General features: G+C 43.1%; 3 protein-coding genes across 3 annotated transcripts; all 3 read left to right on the forward strand.

The window, feature by feature from the left end:
* The first annotated feature begins 9055 nt into the window (after positions 1-9055).
* Positions 9056-10102, forward strand: LOC141594982 (uncharacterized). Its single transcript, XM_074414960.1, has one exon. The coding sequence runs from the start codon at positions 9056-9058 to the stop codon at positions 10100-10102; it is 1047 nt and encodes a 348-aa protein (XP_074271061.1).
* Positions 10103-12606: 2504 nt separating this feature from the next.
* LOC141594983 (uncharacterized) lies at positions 12607-13134 on the forward strand. Its single transcript, XM_074414961.1, has one exon. The coding sequence runs from the start codon at positions 12607-12609 to the stop codon at positions 13132-13134; it is 528 nt and encodes a 175-aa protein (XP_074271062.1).
* A 10160-nt stretch (positions 13135-23294) lies between these two features.
* LOC141594984 (uncharacterized) lies at positions 23295-25923 on the forward strand. Its single transcript, XM_074414962.1, has 2 exons — positions 23295-23915; positions 24454-25923. The coding sequence occupies exons 1-2, from the start codon at positions 23295-23297 to the stop codon at positions 25921-25923; spliced, it is 2091 nt and encodes a 696-aa protein (XP_074271063.1).
* The last annotated feature ends 15 nt before the right edge of the window (positions 25924-25938 follow it).

A 25938-nucleotide genomic window follows, 5' to 3' on the forward strand; every position in this document is an offset into this window, starting at 1 on the left:
CAGCTCTATCCTGTGCAAACAAATATCGGGACTAATCCCCGTGATATCATCCAGTGAATAGCCCATCGCTTTCCTGTTTTTCTTAAGTACAGCTAACAAGGAAGTTAGCTGATCATCACTAAGCTTGGCACTAACGATGACGGGATACTGCTCTGTATCGTCTAGGAAAGCATATTTAAGATGAGAAGGAAGAGGCTTACGTTCCGGTACCTTTACCTCAATGGAGCAAAGAGTGCTGATCATTTGTTCCACCTGCTCTCCCTCACGCTCATCTAATTCATCAACAAGTAAATCCAATGCAGCGTCATCGTCCTCCTGGGCTATCTCGCACACTCATCAAAAAGCATGAGAGCTTCCGGTGGGTCTTTCATAAAAGAACCCGACCGAAGTCATAAATAGACTCATCAATGATATCGACCGAATAACAAGTGTCCTCTATCATTGGGTGGGCTAAGGTATTAGGCAAACTAAAGGTGATAGCGTCATCCCCTACTGCAAGAGTCAGACGCCCTTGTCTAACATCAATAACGGCCCAGTGTACAAAGGAACAGTCTTCCTAGAATAATGGGTCCGGGTGTCCTCGCCTATGTCCAAAACAATGAAATCTCTTTGGGATGTAAAGCTTGCCTATTTTCACGAGCACATCCTCCACGACACCTAAAGGTCTCCTAACAGATCTATCACCATCCGTAGGGTAATGTTAGTCACTTTGAAGTGACTCGGTTTCAATTTCTTGCAGACAAGAAGGGGCATGACACCGACACGGCACCTAAATCGCAAAGGGCATTATCAATAAGCATATTGCCGATGATACAAGTGATAGAAAAGCTGCCTAGGATCTTTCATTTTTGGAGGGGCCTTATTTAACAACAAGTTACTAGACTCTTCCATAAATGAAATCGTCTCAAATTCACTCAAGTTCCTCTTACGCGTCACGATATCTTTCATAAACTTAGCGTAAGTGGGCACTTGAGTGACAAGTTCGGAGAAAGGAACGGTTACCTGGAGGTTCTTCACGATGTCCACGAACTTACCGTCTATCGTTGCTCGATCCTTGCATCCTTCAGACGACTCGGAAAAGGTACCCTGGTAGCTATGAGTGGTCCTGCGACCTTTCCTTTACCCTTGTCAATTCGTGACGTCTCCACAGCAGGGGGAGATGACACGGTGGCGGTATTAATTAACAAATTGGGATTCCCGCCACTTACAGCACTGGATCGAACGTCTTCACTGGTCGATCGACCAGTTTCTTCCTCAACTTCACTCGATCGACCTATCCTGGCACTCGATCGAGTGCTTCCTTCAGCCTCTTTACTCGATCGACCAACCTGGGGCTCTGTACTTCTCGATTGACTGTCAATGTCACTCGATCGAGTGACTGGGTGATTAGAACCGCTCGATCGAGTGGTTACCGCACACGCAGACAAGCATTTCCGCAGGAACTCATCTAAATCGTCCTCTTCATGTTTGCCAACACCTCGTTTTCTTCGTGAAGAAGGTCACTTTGGAAATTCATCCCACTGACGGGATCACAATTTGGAGAAGTCTTGGCTTGATCTGCCGCGAGTGTTAATCGCGCGACTTGCTCTCTTAACTCCGATATAACGAGAATCCGATTGTAACATGATGGATTTCGGTTCACTGCAATTGCTTCTCTTGAAGAAGGAGAACCCTTTGTGATATTGGCGTAGAAGGGGTTGAAACGCTCTTTATCTCCTCATACAACTGGGAGAAAGGAACTCCCTGCTTGAACTTCTTGTATGCAATGGCACGCTCTACACCTGCCGTGCACTCATAAAGGTCATGCCCTTCCTCGCCGCATCTACCACATGGCTCGTATGCTTATGTAATCGTAGGCATCTTGACAAATAGACTGTTATCCTGCAAAACTAATCAAAGCTTCGCGAAAATGAGATCAGTCTCAAGGAATGAATCCCTTGAGACGAAAGACAAACTTAATTAAAGCAACAAAGATTGCGCCACCTCCCCGGCAACGGCGCCAAAATTTGACACGTCCGTCGCGCACTGTCAAAAATAAACCAACTGGTTCCAACTAACTAATATAGCTAGGGAAGTCGGGTCGAATCCACAGAGAGGTAGGAACTTTTATGCTAAACTAAGTTCGCCAAAGTAACCAAAATGGGGGTTTAATAATTGTGATTTCTAAACTAACAGAGTAAAAGGGAAGAGAAATAAAGAAGGAATTTAATGAGATAAGAGAGAATAGCTAAGACAAGCGGTTCGCCATAATCATCAGGTCGAGTAATCTAGGTCCTAGGTTAATGTAGTACAGTCTAAGGGGTAGCGAACGTCGCCTTTCGGTCCCTAGTTCACCCTAAAGCGTAAGCAGTTTAACTTTCGCCCTCGCTGCGATACTCTATTGTTCGCTACTAGTCTCCCTCTTCCAACCTTTCGGTCCAGGTCAAGGTCCACCAAGAATAAGGGTCTAATTGCGTCGACTCAATTAGGCAATTACAGTTATATGTAGCATTTTAACAACGAAGACGGTACCGGTATTAACCTAGTGGTTCGATTACTCTCCCTTCAAATCATGGGTCCCCTATAGTCTTAGCATAGGGAATTAGCTACTCATAATTGTTGGGGTAACAATCACAATAACTGAACAACCAAAACTAAACATGATGACAAATATAAAAAGATGATTGAACGACTATAAATCAAAGAGAAGAAAAGGAATTAAGAACAATAAAAATGATTAAGAATTAAAATGGATTGATAATACCGAAATTCGAGTAGCAAAGTAGTGAACAAAGATCCGAAAAACTGTCAAAGGTAACAGTAGAAATGTGCGTCGTAAAAGTGATAGGAGTAACGTAGTGTTCTCCTCAGTCTTATACTGTAAAAAATGTTTAAAACCTAATCCATGGACTGATTAACAAAGCCCATAGAAGATTAGGCGGAAATAATACTAAAAACAGACGAAATCCTCTCGATCGAGCAAAGAGATCACTCGATCGAACTCCACGTCACTCGATCGAGCTAGTGCGTCCACTCGATCGAGCACTGCTGTATGAACTTCCTCGATCGAACTCCACTAACCAGTCGATCGACCATCTTCAATGTAAAAAGCATTCGATCGAGCAGTAAAACCACTCGATCGAGCTATATAAGCACGTCAGGACTCGTGTTTCTCCCTTGCTCAGCTCATGCGTACTCTAGGTGTGAAATTCCTAAGCTCCGGCTCCAAGTTTCCCATGAATGCATACAAATGGGACAATTAAGGCTCGTTTTAGCTCCTCTCCGGTCAATTCCTGCAAAATACAATAAACGGACCAAAGTAGAATATTCGGGGGTATTTGTAGCCAGATGCTACATAAAAAGCACAGAAATGCGTGTAAAAATGAGGTGAAAACCTTATATAAAAGACACGCATCAAAGGTATACCAAAACTTGTTTGAGCTGCGTATAAGAGTGGTACTCGATAGAGTAGAGGCTACTCGATTGAGTAGCTAGGGTACTCGATCGAGTAGGGGGCCACTCGATCGAGTAGGTTGGGTACTCGATCGAGTACCGGTTTTCAGCGAGGGTTTTATATCGCGTTTTGTTAAATCCGCAAATCACTTCCGCCACTTTCCTCCTATCCTTCAGCCGCCTCTTTCCCTTCCCTTCACCTCAAAACCTCCATGGAAGCCTTTGTGAAGATCCTTATGCCTTAGGAGAGCGTCTCTTGAGTCGGGTAGCGGTCTTTTGCCTTGTCTCTCCCTATAGGTATGTCACAATCATCATCCGTGTCCTTGGTCTTCATAGTTAGGGTTTGCTTGTGAGTAATCTAGAGTTGTATTCTGGTTATAGGCGTTGCTTAATTTGGACATATTATCGTCGGCACGGATTGGTTGCGGTTGCTTAAAGGTAGGTTCGCCTACTCAGTTTCTGTAGATGGTCTAGTGTGTCGATCGTCATGGTAGTATTGTGTTTGTTTGATATCGTGATTGTGTTGTATTATGATTGTGGTGGTGATCGTTGTTGGTGGTTCTCGAGATGCGTTCTCGGCTGAGTGGGGTCATTTGCGGGAGTGGCTTCACGCCCTAGTTTCGCCCTCCGTGGAACCCGCCACGGGAGGGGATGTGCACATTAATGGACAGGGTTATCGCTCGTATGATGAGCGGGGCTTAGGTGGGAACGGCATGCGGTCCCCCATGGCGTGGTAGTCCAAAGTGGACGGATCGATGTGAGTTGATTGGATTGTGGTGAATGCGTGTTGGTTGTTAGTGTCGTTTGCATTGATAATTGTAGTTGCCGTTGTCTTATCTTATCTCAGTACTGACCTTGTGTGGTTGTTTGTTTGTTATGTGTCTGCCGTGATCCCTTATGGTGAGCAGTCGGTCTTAACAGGTGTTGGTGTTGTTGATAGCTGAGGTCCGGGTAGGGATGAGTCTTCACGAGATATGATGGTCATAGCGAGTAGTCTTTGAGTTGTACCTTTGTATCGTATTTTGGTTTGAATCACTTGTAATATAACTTAATAGTTCTTTTATTGACGCTTGATAATTACTTTCCTCGGGCAACCGAGATGGTAACGCCCTTATATGCTAAGGAAGGCCTAGTTAAGGCTCTTCTGGATATGGGGGTGTTACACTATGCTTCTAGGCAGTTGAAGCCTTATGAGGAGAACTACCCTACTCATGATCTGGAGTTGGGTGCAGTGGTGTTTGCTCTCAAGATTTGGAGACATTACCTTTATGGAGCAATCTTTAAGGTATTTTCTGATCACAAGAGTCTTAAGTACATCTTCACGCAGAAGGAGTTGAACATGAGACAGAGGAGGTGGATGGAGTTGATTGGCGACTACAACATGGAAATCATCTACCATGAAGGGAAGGCCAACGTTGTAGCTGATGCTTTGAGTAGGAAGAGTGTACATTCCTTGTGTACAGCTCTATCTTTGATGAGGCTGAGGGATGAGGTAGCGAGCTTTGGGATACATATGATGCAGAAAGGAGATGCCATGGGTGATATGACAGTACATCTGGAGTTTTATGATGATATTCGGGATAAGCAGGCTTTGGATCCTAAGATAGTTGAGTGGAGAGCTGGAGTAGAGAAAGGGACAGTGTCCCGGTTTTCTATTCATACAGATGGTAGTTTGAGGTTTGATGGTAGGCGGTGTGTTCCTAATGATGAGGAGTTGAAAAAGACGATCATGACAGAGGCGCATTGCACACCATATTCAGTTCATCCAGGTGGAGACAAGCTATACAAGGATTTGAAGAAAACGTTTTGGTGGCCTGGGATGAAGAAAGAGACAGCTGAGTTTGTGTCTCGTTGTTTGACATGCCAGAGAGTTAAAGGGGAACAGAGAAGACCACAAGGTAAGATTCAGTCTTTGGAGGTGCCTGAGTGGAAGTGGGAATCCATTTCCATGGATTTCATTGTGGGTTTGCCTAAGAGTCAACAAGCAAGGTAACAACATGATTTGGGTGATAGTGGATCGTTTGACCAAGTCGGCTCACTTTGTTCCAATGAAAGATACATGGACTAAGGCACAATTGGCTATGGCTTATCGAAAGAACGTGCTTAAGTTACATGGAGTCTCTAAGGACATAGTGTCTGACAGAGATGCGAGGTTTATATCGAGGTTTTGGAAGGAGTTGCAGGAATCGTTGGGAACAGCTTTGAAGATGAGTTCAGCATTTCATCCTGCGACAGATGGGCAGACTGAGAGAACAATCAAAACTCTTGAGGATATGTTGCGAGCTTGTGTGATGGAGTTTGGTGGTAGCTGGGAGCAGAGGTTGGACTTGATAGAGTTTTCTTACAACAACAGCTATCACACCAGTATTGGTATGGCACCGTTTGAGGCTTTGTATGGGAGGAGATGTAGGAGTCCAATCTGTTGGGACGATAGTCGAGGCAATGGTTTTAGGACCGAGAAATGGTGCATGAGATGGTGGAGCAGATTAAGATGATCGGGGAACGGATGAGAGCGACCCGGGATCGACAAAAGAGTTATGCAGATCTACATCGTCGGGACATAGAGTTTCAAGTTGGGGATAAGGTTCTTCTGAAAGTGTCTCCGATGCGTGGGGTTATGAGATTTGGGAAGAAAGACAAGCTAAGTCAGAAGTTTATAGGGCCTTATGAGATCTTAAAGCGAGTTGGGGAAGTTGCTTATCGTCTGGCTTTACCAGCTGCGTTAGAGAGAGTGCATAATGTGTTTCATGTATCGCAGCTGCGGAAGTATGTGAGTGACCCGTCACATGTGTTGGAGGCAGAGAGCTTAGAGCTAGATGAGTCCTTATCATATCTTGAGGTGCCTAAGCGGATTCTAGACCGAAAGGTTAGAAAGACCGGGGAGTGGTGAGACAGTTTTGCTTAAGATCCTTTGGTCTAACCACGAGACCGAGGAAGCTACATGGGAGCCAGAGGAAGCTATGAAAGAGCGTTACCCTTTCCTCTTTGATCAGGTATGTATGGTTACGGGGACGTAACCTTGTTTCTTTTAGGGGGGGTAGGAGATGATCGCGAGAGTTTTTAAGAGTTTTATACACCTTTTATATGTTGTGTCGGGATGTTTGTCGGGATAAGTTGGGTCAGTATCATGTTTTCTGTTCGGTTGCTGAGTCGGGAATGTTAGGGGAGTACCTTTGTTTAGTAGTGGTTTGAACTTCGGGGACGAAGTTCCTTTTAAGGAGGGAAGACTGTAATACTCCGTATTTATAAGTCTTGGGGTACTCTATCGAGTAGCCCTTACTCTGTCGAGTAAGGGCAAGTTGCGAAATAAAATAGTTTCGACTGTTGGGTACTCGATCGAGTAGCTGGGGTACTCGATCGAGTAAGGGGGTACTCGATCGAGTACCTTGGGTACTCGATCGAGTGTCCGGTTTTACGGGGAGTTTTCTCGGGTTTTGTTAATTATGCGATTAAGGTATTTAAACATAATCGTCATTGTTTTAAATCACTTTTGCAAAACCTAAAACCATGTTTAAGAGAGAAAGCGATCGAGTTCATCTTCCTAATCGCATTCTTAGCAATTCCCGGAGTTCAGACGGTCAGTTCTTGTCGTTGTTCGTGTCGTTGAGTTCCTTGCGTCAAGGGTAAGCTTTTAACATAATTTTTATAATGTTTAGTTAAGTTTGGTTAAACCCTAATTTAGGAATTGGGGGTTTTTATGTGTAGTATGTGATGTATGGCCTATGTGTGTTATATGATAGGAGGAGGGTTCGTAGAAGAGGCGTTTTGATACAAATCTGTAGATACCGTCTGCTTGTTGTGCTTTCAGTGTAGGATTTCCTACTCAGTATTAGTCCCATAATGGGATATTGGTGATGTGCTGTAGTTAGTTGTTTGATATGATGATTGTGATTGTGATTGTGATTGGTTGTCTATGGTTCTCGAGATGCGTTATCGGCTGAGTGGGGTCACTTGCGGGAGTGACTTCACGCCCTAGTTTCGCCCTTCGTGGAACCCGCCACGGAAGGGGATGTGCACATTAATGGGACAGGGTTATCGCTCGGTATGATGAGCGGGGCTTAGGTGGGAACGGTTGCGGTCCCCCACTGGCGAGTGTCCGGTCCAAAGTGGACGGTCAAGATTGAGATGATGGGAGTTGGTGGTGTGTGTGTGTGTGTGTGTGTGACGGTTCATTGCACATGTTTATCTTATTATTGTTATCAATATTGATTGTGTGATTAGTATCCGACCCGGTGTTGTTTTGTAAACCTGCGGTGATCCATTCGGGGATGGTGAGCAGATATTGAGCAGGTATTGAGATGAGTACTGGGATAGCTGGGATGCCACGACATGATGATAGGAGTCTTCCGCTGTAGCCTTAGTTTAATTACATTTCAGTTAGACATCGTTTGAGAATAATGTATCGTACTTTTAGTTGGTTTCATGGATTGTAACTATGCGTTAAACTATTTATAATAAATGTTGTTTCGTTATTGTTGTTTGATTATCATTGCCTCGGGTAACCGAGATGGTAATGTCTTCATACCTGAGTGGTCCTGGTAAGGCACTTGGAGTATGGGGGTGTTACACCAGTGGGGGAGGATATGAATGCTGTGAATGTGGCAGGAATGGAGGAAGACCACACAAATGTCGTAATTATTAGCTCTGAGTCTGAGTCAGATGCTAGAATGGGGACACCCAACTCTGATCTTTATCCTGATTACAATTCACAGGATTTAAACTCAGTTTCTGAAGAGTCATCTGTGTTTCATCATGAGGATGTGATCAATCTGGTTACTCCGTCTGAAAGCTCTGATGGTTCCATTTCTGGGCAGCAGCAACAAATGGGAGTTATCCTTGCAAATGAGGATTCTGTTGGAATAGAACAAAATCTGGTTTCTGATAATGATGAGCAAGGTATCTCTTTGGCTATCACTCCTGCTGCAATAATTCGAAAGGACTTGGAATTGCAGATTGGTTCATCCAATATTAAATCACTGGAGGAAATTATGAAGACGGTGGATGCTAGGGACTCAGAGAAGACTAGTAGGATGGTGAAGGGGAAAGAGTTGGCGGCTGCTGATAGTGATGGAAGGAAGGGGGCACTGAAACTGTTTGATATCCCTCCTAGTGGGGTATCATCAAGACTTATTGCTGGGATGGATGAAGGACGACATATCCCAAGTCTTTCTGACGGGTTAATGGGCCTTGCTGATTGCTATTATAAACCATCTTATACCGAAGCTGAAAAGATGGTTGTGTATGGCGCTCGTAAAAGAAAATGTAGCACGGTGATCACTGATAACCTGGTGTCGGAGGAGGTTGTTTCATCCTTGGCTAGTGCAAAGAGCTATCTCCAACAACTTGCTAAGAAAAGATGCTTTGGACTGGGAAATTTGGACAACCAAGATAAGGCAACAAAAGGGGTTTTTCGTGTAACAGTGGACCTGATGGAGATAGAGGACTCTTCTGACTCTTCAACAAATAACAATGGAGGCTTTGCGGAGGTAGGGCCAAGTCAACCTCCTCTTTCGCCATGAAGGGATTGGCATGGAATTGTAGGGGTCTTATCAATACGCTCGCCCCTACAATTCCAAAATTAAGAGCGTTATTAGGTAATACGTATTATGATTTTGTTTTTCTAATGGAAACTAAATGTAACGCAAGTAGTTTATTCCCTGTATTTCGAAGTTATGGTTTTATGCATTATGTTGGCGTTGATGTCGTTAGTAGTGCCGGGGGGCTTTGGGTTGGTTATCGTAAGGAGGCTAGGATTAGCCAAATTTTCTCATGTAATAATTTTATCATTTTGCTAGTGGAAAAATATAAGGGTCGTTCTTGGTACCTAGTGCTTTTCTATGGGGCTCCTTATGTTTGTATGCGGAATTCGGTCTTTGCGGAGTTGGAAGTCTATATTAGAAACTTGGATCATCTGTTTCTAATCATGGGGGATTTCAATCAAGTGGAATTTGGTAGTGATAAACTAAGCTGTACTACAAGTGGGATTAGTGGGGCGTATGATTTTAATATTTGGAGGATTAGTAATGAGCTAGTTGATATCCCCTTCAAAGGGCCAACTTTTACTTGGTGCAATAATAGAAAGGGGAAGAAACGAGTGTATGAAAGAATTGATCGCGCGCTTGGGTCAAAGGATTGGTTTTCTCTCTTCCCAAATACTGGTATTAAGCATTTTCCTATACAAATCTCGGATCATGCACCAATTGAGTTGGATTTGAATCTTGTCCGAAACGACAATAAAAAGCCATATAAGATTGATGCGTGGGTGTTTGACCATGAGGAATGTATGGGTATAATAAAAGAGGCATGGAAATTTCGTTGGATAGGGACTCCTGTATATGTTGTGGCAAGAAAACTTGGAAGGACTAGAGGTGAAATCAAGAAATGGGCCATTGATAAAAGGCAACAATGGAACAAAATTTGGGATGAATTTGATGACAAGTTAACAAAGGGTATGGAGACTGCAGTCAACGAAGGAGATGAGGAACCCTACGTGAGAGCGAATGAGGAGGTCACAGGTTTTGCAAGAGCGGCCGCGATCTTCTGGAGACAACGGGCTAAGATGAAATGGATGGTGGAAGGAGACACTTGTACCAAATTTTTCTTCAATTGGGTAAAGGGACGTGCGGGGAGGAATTATATCCTGGGTATAAAGAATGAGGTGGGAGATTGAGTTTATGATCATGAAAAAGTCGGGGGTATGTTTCAAGGGTTCTTTAAGGAGTTGTATAACCCCCCAGGATATGATATTCAGGAACAAAATGAACAACAGCACTGCCTTGTGAAGGATTTTGTAGGGAAAATCTCGAAAAGTATCAAAAACGATGATGTGGATTTTTTAAATGGAAATTTTACGTCCAAGGAGGTTAGAAGAGCGGTGTTTCAAATGGGGGCTTTGAAGTCTCCAGGTCCAGATGGGGTGCCGGCAGTGTTTTACCAGAAATGTTGGTTTCTGGTGAAGCATGATATCACAAAGGCGGTTCTATCAGTGCTTAATTCGGGAATGGTTTTGAAGGAGATGAATCGAACCTTTATTGCCCTAGTGCCCAAGTGTGATAATCCAGAAGAGGTTGGTGATTATAGGCCTATCAGCCTTTGCAATGTCTTTATGCGAATTATTTCGAAATGCATTACCAACCGGTTGGCTAGAGTGATGGGCTACCTTGTGGGAGATTTTCAGAATGCTTTTATTCCAGGCCGACAAATTTCGGATAATATTTTGCTGGCACATGAAGCTATTCATCGAATTAACTCTCATAAGCTTGGAAATGTTGGAAAATTCGCCTTTAAAGCGGATATGAGTAAGGCTTATGACAGGGTGAGATGGGATTTTCTCAAAGAGGTGTTGATAAAATTTGGTTTCCCAACGAGGTTAATCACGCTTATCTTGAGTTGTGTCACAACAGTGTCTTATCAGGTTCTGTTTAACGGGGCTCCTCTTGAGACTTTTATACCGAAGTGTGGACTGCGGTAAGGAGACCCGCTGTCTCCTTTTCTTTTTGTCCTATGTATGGAGGCTATTTCTTCCAATATGGAATATGGGTTGATGAAAGGAAGTTTGCAAGGCATCAAACTCTGTCATGGGGAGGCACGGTTATCTCATCTTTTCTTTGCAGATGATGCGGTCTTCTTTCTTAAGGTTAAAAATGATGGAGCACGGAAGCTACGTGGCTTGCTTAATAAGTTTTGTAAAGTATCTGGACAGGTCATAAATGAAGACAAGTCAGCTGTTATCTTTAGTCCAAGTACAAGATTGCGACAAGCACGGAAAAGTATGAGAGCTCTTGGAGTAAATGTGAATAAGAGGCTTGGTAAGTACCTGGGTCTCCCTACGGAACTTCAAGGCTCTAAAAGGGAACTATTTAAAGGATTAATTGATCATGTCATGAAGAGAATCGCTTCTTGGAATGGGATTTTTCTCTCTCCGGCTGGTAGGCTCACCCTAATTTCTTCTGTCTTATCAAATCTCTCAAATTTCGTCCTATCGGTGTTTAAAATACCGGTAAGTGTGGCAAATAGGGTAAATTCCCTTTTGTCGCATTTTTGGTGGGCGGGATGTAAATTAGGGCGAACTATTCACTGGTGTAGTCAAAACTTTCTCAGTCTTCCAAAATGCGAAGGAGGGTTAGGAATCCGGAATATTGTTTGTCTTAACCAGGCAATGTTGGCGAAGCATGCTTGGAGGGTTTTATCCAGGAAAAATTCCTATTTTGGCATGATTTTTAGGAAAAAACTGCTAGAGAATGTTACTATGGTTGACGGCCTGCCAAGAAAAAAGAAGGATTACAACTTATCATGGGGGGCAAGAGGTATTATGCATGGAATGGAGTTTGCTTGGGAACAGGTAGGATGGAAACCGGGCTATGTGTCGCACTTAAATGTGTGGACGAACAAATGGTTGGATGGGAAGATCCCTGAACCTAAGGAGATTTTTCTGTCACAGGATTCGGTGGCTCTCCGGAATCTGAAAGTGGGAGACATTAGGATTGGGGTGGGCGGAAGGGAAGTTGTAAAATGGAATAAAGGGATGGTCAGGGAGATTTTCTCTGAAGATAGTGCTAGAAAAATTTTGTCCACTCCAATATTGAAGTCCAGATCTAAGGATGAAATTTACTGGACGCACAGTCCGACTGGAGAGTTTACTGTGAAAAGTGCTTATGGGGTACTGTTTAGCAACTTCATGGAGGAAAAAGGGTCACAAAAGGACAAAACACGGATTGAAGCGGGGGAGAGGACGTTCTGTAGGAAAAAACTTTGGCGTCTCCCGGGTCCTATGACATGGAAATTGCTTTTATGGAGAATCATTACAAAGTCACTATCAGTTGGGAGTAGTTTTGTGAAGCGAAATATAGATGTGGAGCCTAGCTGTAAACTGTGTTCGGAAATGAACGAAGGTTGGAAACTATGGATCACCTGTTCAGAGATTGTGAAGTGGCTAAAAGGATTTGGGCTTCCTCTAAGTTGGGGATTAGAGTTACTCAGGGGGATAATATAAGTCTAGGCAGATGGATTATGAACTGGATCAGTTATCTGGACAAACTTGATGACGCTACACCACGACTGGTAAGCTTTATGGCTACCCTATGGAGTATATGGCGAGTAAGGAATAAAATCATGTTCCAAGGGGTAGCTTTTCATCCAAAGATGGTTATGTGTTTATGGGCCCAAAATATGGAAATGGCGGATCAGCTATATGATAAGGAGATAGGGAGCCAGGGGAATGAGACTGTGGGAAATGGAGATTTAGAGGGGGACAAGATGAGGTGGTTACGGGAAAGTAAACCGGCCTTTGTCATTGAACCTTCGAACCACTGTGTTTGTGTTCGTATTATGGTGGATGCAGGTTGGAAAGATTTAGAGAAAGCGGGGGTTGGATGGGTGACCTTCTCGGCTGAGGGAAGTAGGATGTTTGAAGTTGATACTGCTATTAAGGCGGAGAGCGCCCTCCAAGCTGAAGCACTGGGAGTTAGGGAAGCCCTCACCTGGGCTAAGGAGAAGGGTCTCTGGCACTTAGAAATCTCTTCGGATTGCTTACCCCTTGTTGCTTGCCTTGCGGAAGTCAGCCGACCACATCATCACATTAAAGCTATTATAGATGATATCCTTTATCTTAGTTCGAGTTTTCACTGTCTTTCTTTTAGTTATATTCCTAGGTCTGTTAATAAGATTGCACATGGCCTTGCATGTAGGGCCATGAGTAGTTAGGTATGTCTTTTTTCACAGCTGCCAAAAAAAAAAAAAAAAAAAAGTAAATTTCGAGCTAATTGAATTTGAATTTAGATTAATCAAGCCATCAAAGTGCTCATCTTATGATTAATTGGTTGAGCTAACTAAAAAGTTACGTCGATCTACTCATTCAATTAATTTTGACAAAAAAGTAACACTAGTGTTTGTTTTAATAGAGAAATTTGGATGTTGAGGAGAGCGTTGGGGAAGCACAATCATGGTGGGCATGGAGGAGAGCATGAGGGAGACGGCAGTAGGGTGAAGGGAACCGAGAGGAGGAATGTTTAAAATTATTGGCATAGGGGTGAATGAGGGTTGACGTGTGAGGAGGGGGTTGGTCTCTAGGTGGTTGTCACGAATCTCGCGATATTAATGGAAAGTGAGATGGGCATGATGGTGAGAAGACGAGGGGTAGCCATAGAGAAAATGGTATGGGGAGGTTGTAATACTACGGATTTTCTTTGGTGACTACTCGACCGAGTAGAGCCTACTCGGCCGAGTAGTGCTGTTGTTGTGAGTTGTTTTGGTTCTGCCGATGAATACTCGGCCGAGTATAGTGAATACTCGACCGAGTAGCGGATACTCGGCCGAGTATAACTTTACTCGACCGAGTATTCGGTCTGGCGAGTATTATTTTGACGGTTTGATTAGGGAGTGTTTAAGATTATTTTATATCCCGCGTCAGTTTTCAAAAACATCATTTCAACTTCATCATTTCTACGTTAACCCTAATCTCTCCCTAATCACTCCATAATCATTTCATAGCTTTGTTGTGTGTAAGATCTTCGGAGTTCTTGCGTATAATTCCTCATCCTACTGTTGGTAAGTTCTAATTATATGTTATTCGTATTCGTTGGGGTTACTGTATATTTGCGGAATTGGGAATATGGGGGTTATGCAATGTGTAATTTTATTATATGATTATGGTATAGGAGAAGACTTCGTAGAGGAGCCTTTCTGATTGTTCGAGTTCATTCCACTTTTGATTGCTAAGGTAGGGTTTCCTACTCGGTTCTCGTTCTTTGTAAGACATGTTTGTTGTGATTATTGTTATCTGTTGATCATCGGAGTATGGAGATTGTTGTGACGATGTTGGTGTGAGGGGATTGAGATGGCTGTGATGTCATGTGATTGTGATTGTGGTGGAGTCACTTGCAGGAGTGGCTTCACACCCTAGTTCGCCCTCCGTGGAACCCGCCACGGGAGGGGATGTGCACATTAAGGGACAGGTATTTTTGTCGCTCGTTGAGGAGCTGGACTAGGTGGGATCGGCTGCGGTCACCCACTGGCGGCAAGGATTACCTGTTGCGATGGGTAATCTGGCAGGGCTACACACTTGGTGTGTAGTCGGTTCGTGTATGAATGGAGGATTGGGAATTGGCGATGATCGGTTGTTTTCTCCGTTGTTTGTCTTAATATTTGAGTAATCGACCCCCGTTGTTGTTTGTGGAATCTGCGGTGATCCATTCGGGGATGGTGAGCAGGCTTGACAGGTATTGCTAGTGTGAGCTTGGGGATTGTCTTGGGAGTATTGCCATCACCAGTCATAGCATCACCGTCTGAGTCTTAGTTGGATTTCTTTTATTGTTAGACTTTGGAGTTGTATTTTGTTAAACCAGTATTTGGATTTGGAGGTTGTAAACTTTATACTTTACATAAAGATACTTTAATAAATGTGCTCGATTCGTACGCTTTTGATATGTATTAGCTTCGGGCAACCGAGATGGTAACACACTTTCATAGTAGGGTGGTCCTGGTAAGGCACCTTGGTATGAGGGGGTGTTACAAAGTGGTATCAGAGCCGAAGATTTCGGCACCTAAACCAATGAATTTAATGAACCTAGGGAGTCTGAATAAAATGAACTCGGGGAGAGTTGTTTGGAGCTACTGCAAAGACTCGGGAGACGTCCCGGAGTCGCAAATTAGCCCTCACTAACTCGAGCCGGTAATATGGGGAAGTGTGATGAGAGTTAGGTTTTGTATGTACATGTATGTGAAGATGCATGTTGGTAATAGTTGATAGTTGAAAGTGTGTGTGTTGAAAGTTGTAAGTGTGGTGATGGGAGAAATGGAGGATGTGACGGGTGTGTGAATGTTTGTCATGATGAATTTAGCATATGCATGAATTGTATGCTGATATGATTATAACGTAGCATTAAAGTTATTGATATTTGAATTGTATGCTGATGTGATTATAACGTGGCATTAAAATCCTTGACGTTATGTGTTCGTTGCGGGAATAGTGAGCATGATAGAGAACTTTATACTGTATACCCGTTAATTCTGTGACTCGGCCGAGTAGGGCAGGTACTCGACCGAGTAGGGAGCACTCGGCCGAGTAACCAAGCACTCGACCGAGTATTGATTGGCCGTGAGTAGCAGTAGCTACTGTATGTGATAACTCGACCGAGTAAGAAGGTATACTCGAACGAGTAGTGTCTACTCGGCCGAGTGTTGTTTTACTCGACCGAGTGTTGTTTTTGAGTTTTTGACGTTCGCTTCTAGAGTCGAATACTCGACCGAGTATCTAAGATACTCGACCGAGTAGTCGTTACTCGACCGAGTATGGTTGTATACTCGGCTGAGTGTTCTTTTGGCGGAAGGTTATCACGTTTTGAGTTGTAGGCTTTTGTGTTTACGTTTCCGTGTTTCTTGTCAGCTCAGTATGCCGCCCAAAAGAACTCCCGCGCAGATCCAAGCTTCGGAGATGACTCTTGATGAGGTTGCTCGCATGATTGAGCAACAAGAGGCTCTCCTTGAAGCTCTCAAAAATGTGGGAAAGGGGAACGAGAAGTCGATGGATGCAACTCAGCTCAGCATCATCATTGCTCGCTTCAACCCTCCCACATATGATGGGGTAGGTGAACCAAAGCTACTCGAGAAGTGGCACCGTGAGATTGAAGCTCTCATGAAAATGGTTAAGTGCCCCGAAGACATGATTGTTGAGCAGGTAGTGTACTACCTAAGAGGTGAAGCTGCAGTTTGGTGGCAAAACGTCAAGGAAGATGCTAGAGCTTTTTACCAGGCAGAAGGAGCTATTCCTTGGTCTGGGTTGAAGAGTGCTATGAGGGAGCAGTTCGTGCCGGAGCATATCCGACACAAGATGAGATCTGACTTTGATTCCTTCACCATGACTGAGGAGATGACGGTCACTGACTACTATCATCGGTTTTTGGAGCTATCTCGTTATGTTGAGGACATGCAGCTAGGACAGAGAGGTTTGGCTCTCCGTTTTAAGAGGGGTTTATCTGCTAAGATCGTGAGTCGTATGCCAGCTGGGGTTGCTACTGACCCTAAGGAAGTGTACCTGAGAGCGGGTCAAGCTGAGAGAATGGTAGATCTCTCAAGAGAGATCGATGAGAGGACTGCTGCTGAAAAGAGGAAGGCTGATGGTGGAAACAACAGTCAGCCGGCCAACAAGAAAGAGAACTTCAACCATGTTAAGGCTTTTTCTGGGGGAGCTGGTTTTTCGGGATGATCTCGTGGTTGGGGAAAGAATGGAGGTCGGAGTGTGAGTGACAACTCTAACCTTACATGCTTCAACTGTGGTGGGATAGGCCACAAAAGACGGGAATGCACGAGCTTCAAGCCCGACACTGGTTCAGGAGCTCGGTCAGGGAATTTTTCTCAGGGGCCGACTCAGAGTTTTGTTAGTAACCGACCGGGAGGTTCATGGGGCAACAGAGGTGGACAGGGCAACCAGGGCGGTTACAACCACGATGGTGGTGGATCTTATCGGCGCGGAACAACAAATACCACTCGAGATTCGGCGAGCAAGCCAAGTACCTCCAATGCTTCAGTTCAGGGTGGAGGACAGAAAAACAACGGGAAGCTTTTCATGATGGACAAGCAGGAAGCACAGGATGATGCTCATGTAGTTACCGGTACCTTTCTTATTCATAATGTACCGTCCTTTGTTTTGTTTGATTCCGGGGCTACACATTCTTTTGTGTCTAAGAGCCATGCTGTGTCTATGGGTTTGGGGAAGTTTGAGGTTATAAAAGATGATGTGTTCATACCTTCAGAGGAGTCTGTGTCGTGTCTCAAGCTGTATAAGGGAGTATCCATGGTAGTTGGAGGGGTAGATTTACCAGTGGATCTGTTAGAGTTTCCTATGGATGGGTTCGAGGTGATTGTCGGGATGGATTGGCTGGGTAAGTATGATGCAAGAATAGATTGTCGGCAAAAGAGGGTGTCCTTAAAGGGTCCCAAGGGTATTAGGGTGTCCTATAGAGGGTTTGTGGTAAAGCCTAAGTGTAGGTTCATAGCTGTGATGACTTTAAAGTCATGTTTGAGGAAGAAGTGTCCCTTGATTCTCTGTCATGTGAGAGACCACCGAGTAGAGCCACCGACAACTTCTGAGATATCTGTGGTGAGAGAGTTCGAAGATGTTTTTCCTGAGGAGATACCGAGTTTGCCTCCCAAGAGGTATGTTGATTTCAGCGTGGAGCTTAAGACGGGAACGGGTCCTATATCTAAAGCACCTTACCGTATGGCACCTAAAGAGTTGGCAGAGTTGAAAAGGCAGATACATGAGTTGCTAGGCAAGGGTTATATCAGGCCTAGTGTGTCACCGTGGGGAGCTCCAGTTCTTTTTGTAAAGAAGAAAGATGGGAGTATGAGACTGTGCATTGATTACAGAGAGCTCAATCGTGTCACAGTGAAGAACAAGTATCCGTTGCCTAGAATTGACGACCTATTTGATCAGCTTAGTGGAGCAGGTGTGTTTTCCAAGATTGATCTTAGGTCGGGATGTCACCAGCTGAGGATAGCAGATGAGGATATTCCTAAGACAGCGTTCCGATCTCGATATGGTCATTACAAGTACGTGGTGATGCCTTTTGGGTTGACCAATGCGCCAGCAGCTTTTATGGATTTGATGAATCGGATCTTTACACCGTTCTTGGATAGGTTTGTGGTTGTTTTCATCGACGACATCTTAGTCTATTCTAAGACTAAGGAGGAGCATGAGGAGCACTTGAGGATAGTCTTGCAGACCTTGAGAGAAAATCAGCTTTATGCCAAGCTATCTAAGTGCGAGTTCTGGTTAGAGGAAGTGGCTTTTCTGGGCCATGTGATATCTAAGAAGGGGGTATCTGTGGATCTTAGTAAGATTGAGGCCGTCACCAAGTGGGAATCGCCAAAGAATGTTGCTAAGATTCGGAGTTTCTTAGGTCTTGCCGGCTACTACAGGAGATTTGTGAAAGATTTCTCTACCATAGGGCGGCCTATGACAGCTTTGATGAGGAAGGAAGTCAGATTTGTTTGGGATGAGAGTTGTGAGACGGCGTTTCAGACCTTAAAGGAACGTTTGACCACAGCTCCTATCCTAGCTTTGCCAGAGGGTTGTGAGAACTTTGAGGTATATACCGATGCTTCAAAGAATGGTCTTGGTTGTGTTTTGATGCAGGAAGGGAAAGTCATAGCTTATGCTTCAAGGCAGCTGAAGCAATATGAGGAGAACTACCCTACTCATGATCTGGAGCTGGGTGCAGTTGTGTTCGCTCTTAAGATTTGGAGGCACTACCTTTATGGAGCAACTTTTAAGGTGTTATCTGATCATAAGAGTCTAAAGTATATCTACACTCAGAAGGAGCTTAACATGCGACAGAGACGGTGGATGGAGCTGATTGGAGATTATGATATGGAGATCATCTATCATGAGGGTAAGGCTAATGTTGTTGCAGATGCACTGAGCAGGAAGAGCGTTCATTCGCTATGTACAGCTATGTCCTTGCTGAAGTTGAGGGATGAGATGTCTAGGTTGGGGATCTTTATGATTCGAGAGGGAGATACCATCGGGGATTTGACGATCGAGCCAGAGTTGTATGAGAACATCAAGATTAAACAAGAGCTTGATCCTAAGATTCAGGAGTGGAAGTCAAAGGTAGAGAGTGGAACGGTTTCCAGGTTTTCTATCCACTCAGATGGGAGTGTTCGTTTTGATGGGAGATGGTGTGTTCCTGAGGATGTAGAGTTACGGAGAGTGATCCTGACGGAGGCTCATTGCACTCCCTATTCAGTTCACCCGGGTGGTGACAAGCTTTATAAAGACCTTAAGAAGACTTTTTGGTGGCCAAACATGAAGAGAGATGTAGCTGAGTTTGTAGCCAGATGTTTGACCTGTCAAAGGGTCAAGGGTGAACAAAGGAGACCACAAGGTAAGATTCAGTCTTTGGAAGTACCCGAGTGGAAGTGGGAGTCGATCTCCATGGACTTCATTGTGGGGTTGCCTAGGTCACAACAAGGTAACAACATGATTTGGGTGATTGTTGATCGGTTAACCAAGTCAGCCCATTTCGTTCCCATGAAAGATACTTGGTCTAAGATGCAGCTGGCATTGGGTCACAGGAGGCATGTGGTTCGGTTACATGGTATACCTAAAGATATCGTTTCTGATCGTGATGCGAGGTTCATATCCAAGTTTTGGCAAGAGCTGCAAGAGTTGATGGGTACAACTTTGAAGATGAGTACAGCCTTTCATCCGGCAACCGATGGTCAGACAAAACGGACCATCAAGACCTTAGAGGACATGTTGAGGGCATGTGTTATGGAGTTTGGGGGCAGTTGGGAAGACAGACTTGATCTGATCGAGTTTTCATACAATAACAGTTACCATACAAGCATCGGGATGGCACCTTTTGAAGCTTTGTATGGTCGGAAATGCCGAAGTCCAATTTGTTGGGATGATAGTTCTGAGACGGTGGTTTTAAGGCCACAGCTGGTTCAAGATATGGTTGAGCAAGTCCAGTTAATTCGGCAAAAGATGAGAGCAGCTCAAGATCGTCATAAGAGCTACGCCGACTTACACCGCAGGGACATTGAGTTTACGGTAAGTGACAAGGTTCTTTTGAAAGTGTCACCTATGCAAGGTGTTATGAGGTTTGGGAAAAAGGGTAAGCTAAGCCAAAAGTTTATAGGTCCTTATGAGATTTTGGACCGTGTTGGCGAGGTAGCTTACAGGTTAGCGTTACCACCAGCTTTGGATAGGGTGCACAATGTTTTTCATGTATCTCAACTTCGGAAGTATGTGAGCGATCCGTCGCATATCCTTGAAATGGAGAACATCGAGCTTGATGAATCCTTGTCCTACGCCGAGATTCCTAAGGAGATTCTTGATCGCAAGGTTCGTAAGACCCGGAATGGTGAGACGGTCTTACTCAAGGTCCTTTGGTCTAATCATAATGTGGAGGAAGCCACATGGGAACCTGAGGAAGCTATGCGAGAACATTTTCCTAACCTTTTTGATCAGGTATGTTTGGTTACGGGGACGTAACCGTTGTCTTTTAGGGGGGTAGGAGATGGTCGCGGTCGTGTTTTGTCTTGTTTTGTTGTTTTGCTTTGAGTCGGGGTAGTGATTTTGTGGTGACTTGTGTAGTTCTTTGGTGTTGCTATATGTGGTTAGTATAGTCTTGTGGCGTTGTGTTGTGCCTTGTTTTATAGTAGAGTGTGAACTTCGGGACGAAGTTCTTTTTAAGGGGGGAAGACTGTAATACTACGGATTTTCTTTGGTGACTACTCGACCGAGTAGAGCCTACTCGGCCGAGTAGTCTTTGTTGTTGTGAGTTGTTTTGGTTCTGCTTGATGAATACTCGGCCGAGTATAGTGAATACTCGACCGAGTAGCGGATACTCGGCCGAGTATAACTTAACTCGACCGAGTATTCGGTCTGGCGAGTATTATTTTGACGGTTTGATTAGGGAGTGTTTAAGATTATTTTATATCCCGCGTCAGTTTTCAAAAACATCATTTCAACTTCATCATTTCTACGTTAACCCTAATCTCTCCCTAATCACTCCATAATCATTCCATAGCTTTGTTGTGTGTAAGATCTTCGGAGTTCTTGCGTATAATTCTTCACCCTACTGTTGGTAAGTTCTAATTATATGTTATTCGTATTCGTTGGGGTTACTGTATATTTGCGGAATTGGGAATATGGGGGTTGTGCAATGTGTAATTGTGTTATATGATTATGGTATAGGAGAAGACTTCGTAGAGGAGCCTTTCTGATTGTTCGAGTTCATTCCACTTTTGATTGCTAAGGTAGGGTTTCCCTACTCAGTTTACTGTTCTTTGTAAGACATGTTTGTTGTGATTATTGTTATCTGTTGATCATCGGAGTATGGAGATTGTTGTGACGATGTTGGTGTGAGGGGATTGAGATGGCTGTGATGTCATGTGATTGTGATTGTGGTGGAGTCACTTGCGGGAGTGGCTTCACACCCTAGTTCGCCCTCCGTGGAACCCGCCACGGGAGGGGATGTGCACATTAAGGGACAGGGATTGTTGTCGCTCGTTGAGGAGCTGGACTAGGTGGGATCGGCTGCGGTCACCCACTCGGCGGCGAGGATTACATTGCGATAGGTAATCTGGCGGGGCTACACACTTCGGTGTGTAGTCGGACACGTGTATGAATGGAATGGAGGATTGGGAATTGGCGATGATCAGTTGTTTTCTCCGTTGTTTGTCTTAATATTTGAGTAATACTGACCCGTTTGTTGTTTGTGGAATCTGCGGTGATCCATTCGGGGATGGTGAGCAGGCTTGATAGGTATTGCTAGTGTGAGCTTGGGGATTGTCTTGGGAGTATTACCATCACCAGTCATAGCATCACCGTCTGAGTCTTAGTTGGATTTCTTTTATTGTTAGACTTTGGAGTTGTATTTTGTTAAACCAGTATTTGGATTTGGAGGTTGTAAACTTTATACTTTACAGTACTTTAATAAATGTGCTCAGTTCAGACGCTTTTGATATGTACTAGCCTCGGGCAACCGAGATGGTAACACACTTTCATGGTAGGGTGGTCCTGGTAAGGCACCTTGGTATGAGGGGGTGTTACAAAGGTAAGCAAGAAGCAAAAAGGATGAGATACAACAACGTAACTGTGTTAAGCGACTGTCATGTGCTAATTGAAACTTTACCTTATAGGAAATAATCGCGAAGCGTTTTTCATTTAGGGCCTGGCTGGCATGGCAGTAATAGGCCTGAATAATTACAAGATAATTGTTATGGACCATTTCCAAAGGTTTTGAATGAGGGTAACAATTAGGGTCACTATTACCTCTAAAAAGAGGTAATCCATTACTCACCATCCCTCATCTGTTACAATTACAGGAGTAATGAAACTCTCTTTTCAACCCATTAACCCCATGTCCTCTCTCTCCCCTCTCCAACATTCCAAACCTTACACTCAAGAAAGTTCCCTCCACTAACACTTCTCCTCTGTAATCCTTGTCCCTCTAATATTTCCTTCTAATTAACTTCCTTAATTCTAGACATGCCCTTAGTCTTTATGATATGAAATTTATTGGATTTGTGATAGTTTTGTTTAATGTCATAGTCATTTGCTACAAGAAACTCTAATAAAGTTGCGCAAAACCAGTTCACTTTAGTTCATTGAGCTCGACTGCTTACGTAAAAAAACTGATGAAAAAATTATCATATTACATTGTTGATGTTGCAATATGCGATTTACATAAGATGACATAATTACATTGCTGAGAACTATAAAAAAATAGTATTTACGAAAAAACACTAAATTTAACGTAGATTTAAAATCGGTTCACTTATCACTTATCAGTTAGGGATTTTCTACATTGTACCCCTGTGTTATTTCAGATTCTACGAAATACCTCGATTTTTAAGAAACATCTAATATACCCTTAAATTTCCAGATTAGTTCTCAAAATACCCTAAGTATCCTAATTTGAGTGTGTTAACGTGTGACAATATAAGGAAGTCAAGGTAAGCTTAGTTGACTAAGTTAGTTAGAAGCATTGTAACTACTATAAATAGAAGTATTGTAACTAACACAATGTACTTTTGACATTCATTTTATCTCTCTATAACAAATCATATCTCTCTATAACAAACTGTTCTTCTACTCTAAGTTTCTATACACATCAACAGTGGTGAAGGTCTATGTTCTTCACATGGTATCATCGTGCACGTGACGATCTTGAGCTTCAATTCGCTTCCGCATCTTACTCACTGTAGACCTCTCTGTTTTTGTTATGAAATCCTTCACTGTTTCCTCGATTAATTCGTTCGTTCTTCATTCTTTCATCTTTCTCTTCCTTGATTATCGATTATTTCTTCCTTAATTGTTCTTTCTTTATCATTCTTTGCATTCTGCAATTATGCCTGAAACTATATCGTCTTCTTCTGTTACTCCTGCAACTTATGATGTTTTTGATGATCCGTTGTATATTTCTACTTTGGATCAACCTGGTTTACATTTGACTGAAGTAAAGTTTAATGGTGAGCACTTCTTGCAATGGAAGCGAGAAGTTTATCAGGCTTTGCTTGCCAAAAATAAAGAAGGATTCATTGATCAATCAATTAGGATCACTGATAAGAAGGATAAGAAATATCATCAATGGAATAGATGTGATCTGTTGGTTAGGCGCTGGATTACTAATTCTATGGAACCTAGCATTGCTGAGACTGTGAAATATGCTAGTAGTGCTAAAGAACTGTGGAGTGAGATTCTTGAGCGATATGGTCAAACTAATAGTCTAGAAATATATCAATTGAAGAAGGATTTAGGCCAGATTTCGCAGGATAATGCTAGTCTTGTTGAGTATTATAGCAAATTAAATAATGTCTGGGAAGATTTAGACGCTATTGATCTTATTCCCTACTGTTCTTGTGGTGCTCTTAATGCTTGTTCTTGTCAGCTGCTTAAAAGAATAATGGATAGGGAGACAAACTCAAAGCTTATTCATTTCTTAATGGGGTTAAATAAGGCTTTTGACAGTGTTAGGACCACTGTTTTGTCCATGAACCTTTACCTCCATTGAATAAGGCTTTGGGACTTCTGCAAAAGATATGCTGGCGTTCGAGTTATTGGCTAGTTCGATCTGGCAGGCGAAGTAGGGAGTATGGCAGCATAAGCTGGCTACGTAGCAGGCTTACCCCGAAGATACCGAAGGGTACTAAGAACCCGGCGTTTTTGGTCATTCGGCGGTTTTCTTAGTGATTTGGGAAAAGAATTCAAACTTTTTCTTCCAGCCCGGTATTTTGGGACCTACTCTCACACTAGTTACGAAAGGAGATTCACTCGGCAGAAATGCAGTAGGGAAGCCTCTTATTCTCGAGAGGCGTACCAAAAGTGCTTAAACCGGTACCTTTTTCAAAAGTGTTAGAGGGTCACAGACCCCGGGTAGACCTTATTTAACTGGATTTATCATAGGGAAGACGAGAAAGGGTCTCAGAAAGAAACTTGTGATCAAGTTGCTTGCCTTTGTGTAGCAGCTGGCTCGTAGCATCTTACTCGTTCCGTATGCCTTCTGTTAGAGGCAAATCTCTGAAGTTGCTAGTGCTCATGCTGAGGCAAGTGCTTATGTATCTGCTAGATCTACTGATGTCACTCAGGGTGACTGGAAGAGACAGAGAGTGGATGGTGTTGCTGACAAAGAACAAAAGTTTTGTACTCATTGTAAGAGAAGAGGTCATAATTTGGCCAGTTGTTTTCAGTTTAATCCTTATAAACATTGTGGAAAGAAAGGTCATCCTCCTGCAAACTGCTTTCAGAAAATAAAAGGCAACAGTAGTGGATATTCAAGGGGAAGGGGAAGAAATTATAACTCTGGTGGTAGAGGCAATGTTTACCACAGGAATGCCAATGCTAATAATGTTGATTCTGTACCTTTCCCTGACAATCCTCTTGAGGTTAATGTTGCAGATCAGAGTCACACCGTTCCTGCAGCTGTTGCAGTTACTCAGGTGCCAGGAGTGAACTCAGTTATGATGGATGGTATTATGCAGAATGTTATGCAGCAAGTATACAAGGCTCTATCTGACAAAGCCAATTCTGCAGGAGCTTCTTCTTCTGTTAACTTTGTAGGTACAGATCTGTATTCACAGGCATGTACTGTAGCAAAAACTTATGGTCAGATGTCTTGGATTGTTGACATAGGAGCTTCTGACCATATGGCATCTTATGAAGATATGTTATATGATATTAGGTTATTGAGTAAACCTATTATAATTGGTTTGCCAGATGGAACTATTAAATTAGTTCACAAGATTGGAAATATTGATCTTACTGAGGCAATTAAATTGAAGGATGTGTTAATTGTTCCTGATTTCAAGCAAAATCTATTATCAGTTAGTAGACTGATACAACATTCCTCTATGATTTTCTTATTCGCTAATAAGTATTGTGCTTTTCAGGACCTTTCCAGTAAGGTTCCTTTGGCTTTAGCTGAGAAAAGGAGAGGCTTATACTGGTTTGAGCCACACTTGAAGAATAAAGAGCAAGAGTTAAAGACTCGGTCAACTACTATAGTACCACATACTATAGTACCACATTGTTCCTCTTCAAATGTTTGTAATAAGGAATGTAATCTAGATCTATTGCATTCTAGGCTTGGTCGTAGCTCTTTTGACAGACTCAAACATGTAATGAATATTTCTGGTACTCAGAAACTTACTTGTGAGACATGTATAATGTCTAAATTTCATATTCAATCATTTCAAAGAAGTGATTCTCATGCTGCCAATCTATTTAAGTTAGTTCATTTGGATCTTTGGGGTCCATATAGAACAGCAAGCATGACAGGAGCCAAGTATTTTTTGACTATCTTAGATGACCATTCAAGGGTCACTTGGATTTATCTGTTCCAAAATAAATTTCAAGTGCCAGATTTATTGAAGAATTTCATATTGTTTGTTGATACTCAGTTTGCTTGTAAGATTAAGACTTTTATAAGTGACAATGGTACAAAATTATTTCAAGATTTTTGTCTTCAGTTATTTCAGTAGCATGGTATTGTGCAT

Source organism: Silene latifolia, chromosome 8, assembly GCF_048544455.1.
Source record: "Silene latifolia isolate original U9 population chromosome 8, ASM4854445v1, whole genome shotgun sequence".
Taxonomy (NCBI): Eukaryota; Viridiplantae; Streptophyta; class Magnoliopsida; order Caryophyllales; family Caryophyllaceae; genus Silene; species Silene latifolia.

Bases quoted from the DNA above. Each gene is read 5' to 3' on its own strand.
- LOC141594982 (XM_074414960.1), top strand. From the start codon at position 9,056: ATGGAAACTAAATGTAACGCAAGTAGTTTATTCCCTGTATTTCGAAGT.
- LOC141594983 (XM_074414961.1), top strand. From the start codon at position 12,607: ATGGCGGATCAGCTATATGATAAGGAGATAGGGAGCCAGGGGAATGAG.
- LOC141594984 (XM_074414962.1), top strand. From the start codon at position 23,295: ATGCCTGAAACTATATCGTCTTCTTCTGTTACTCCTGCAACTTATGAT. The intron at 23,916-24,453 runs GTTAGGACCACT...GCCTTCTGTTAG, and splicing joins TAAATAAGGCTTTTGACAGT to AGGCAAATCTCTGAAGTTGC.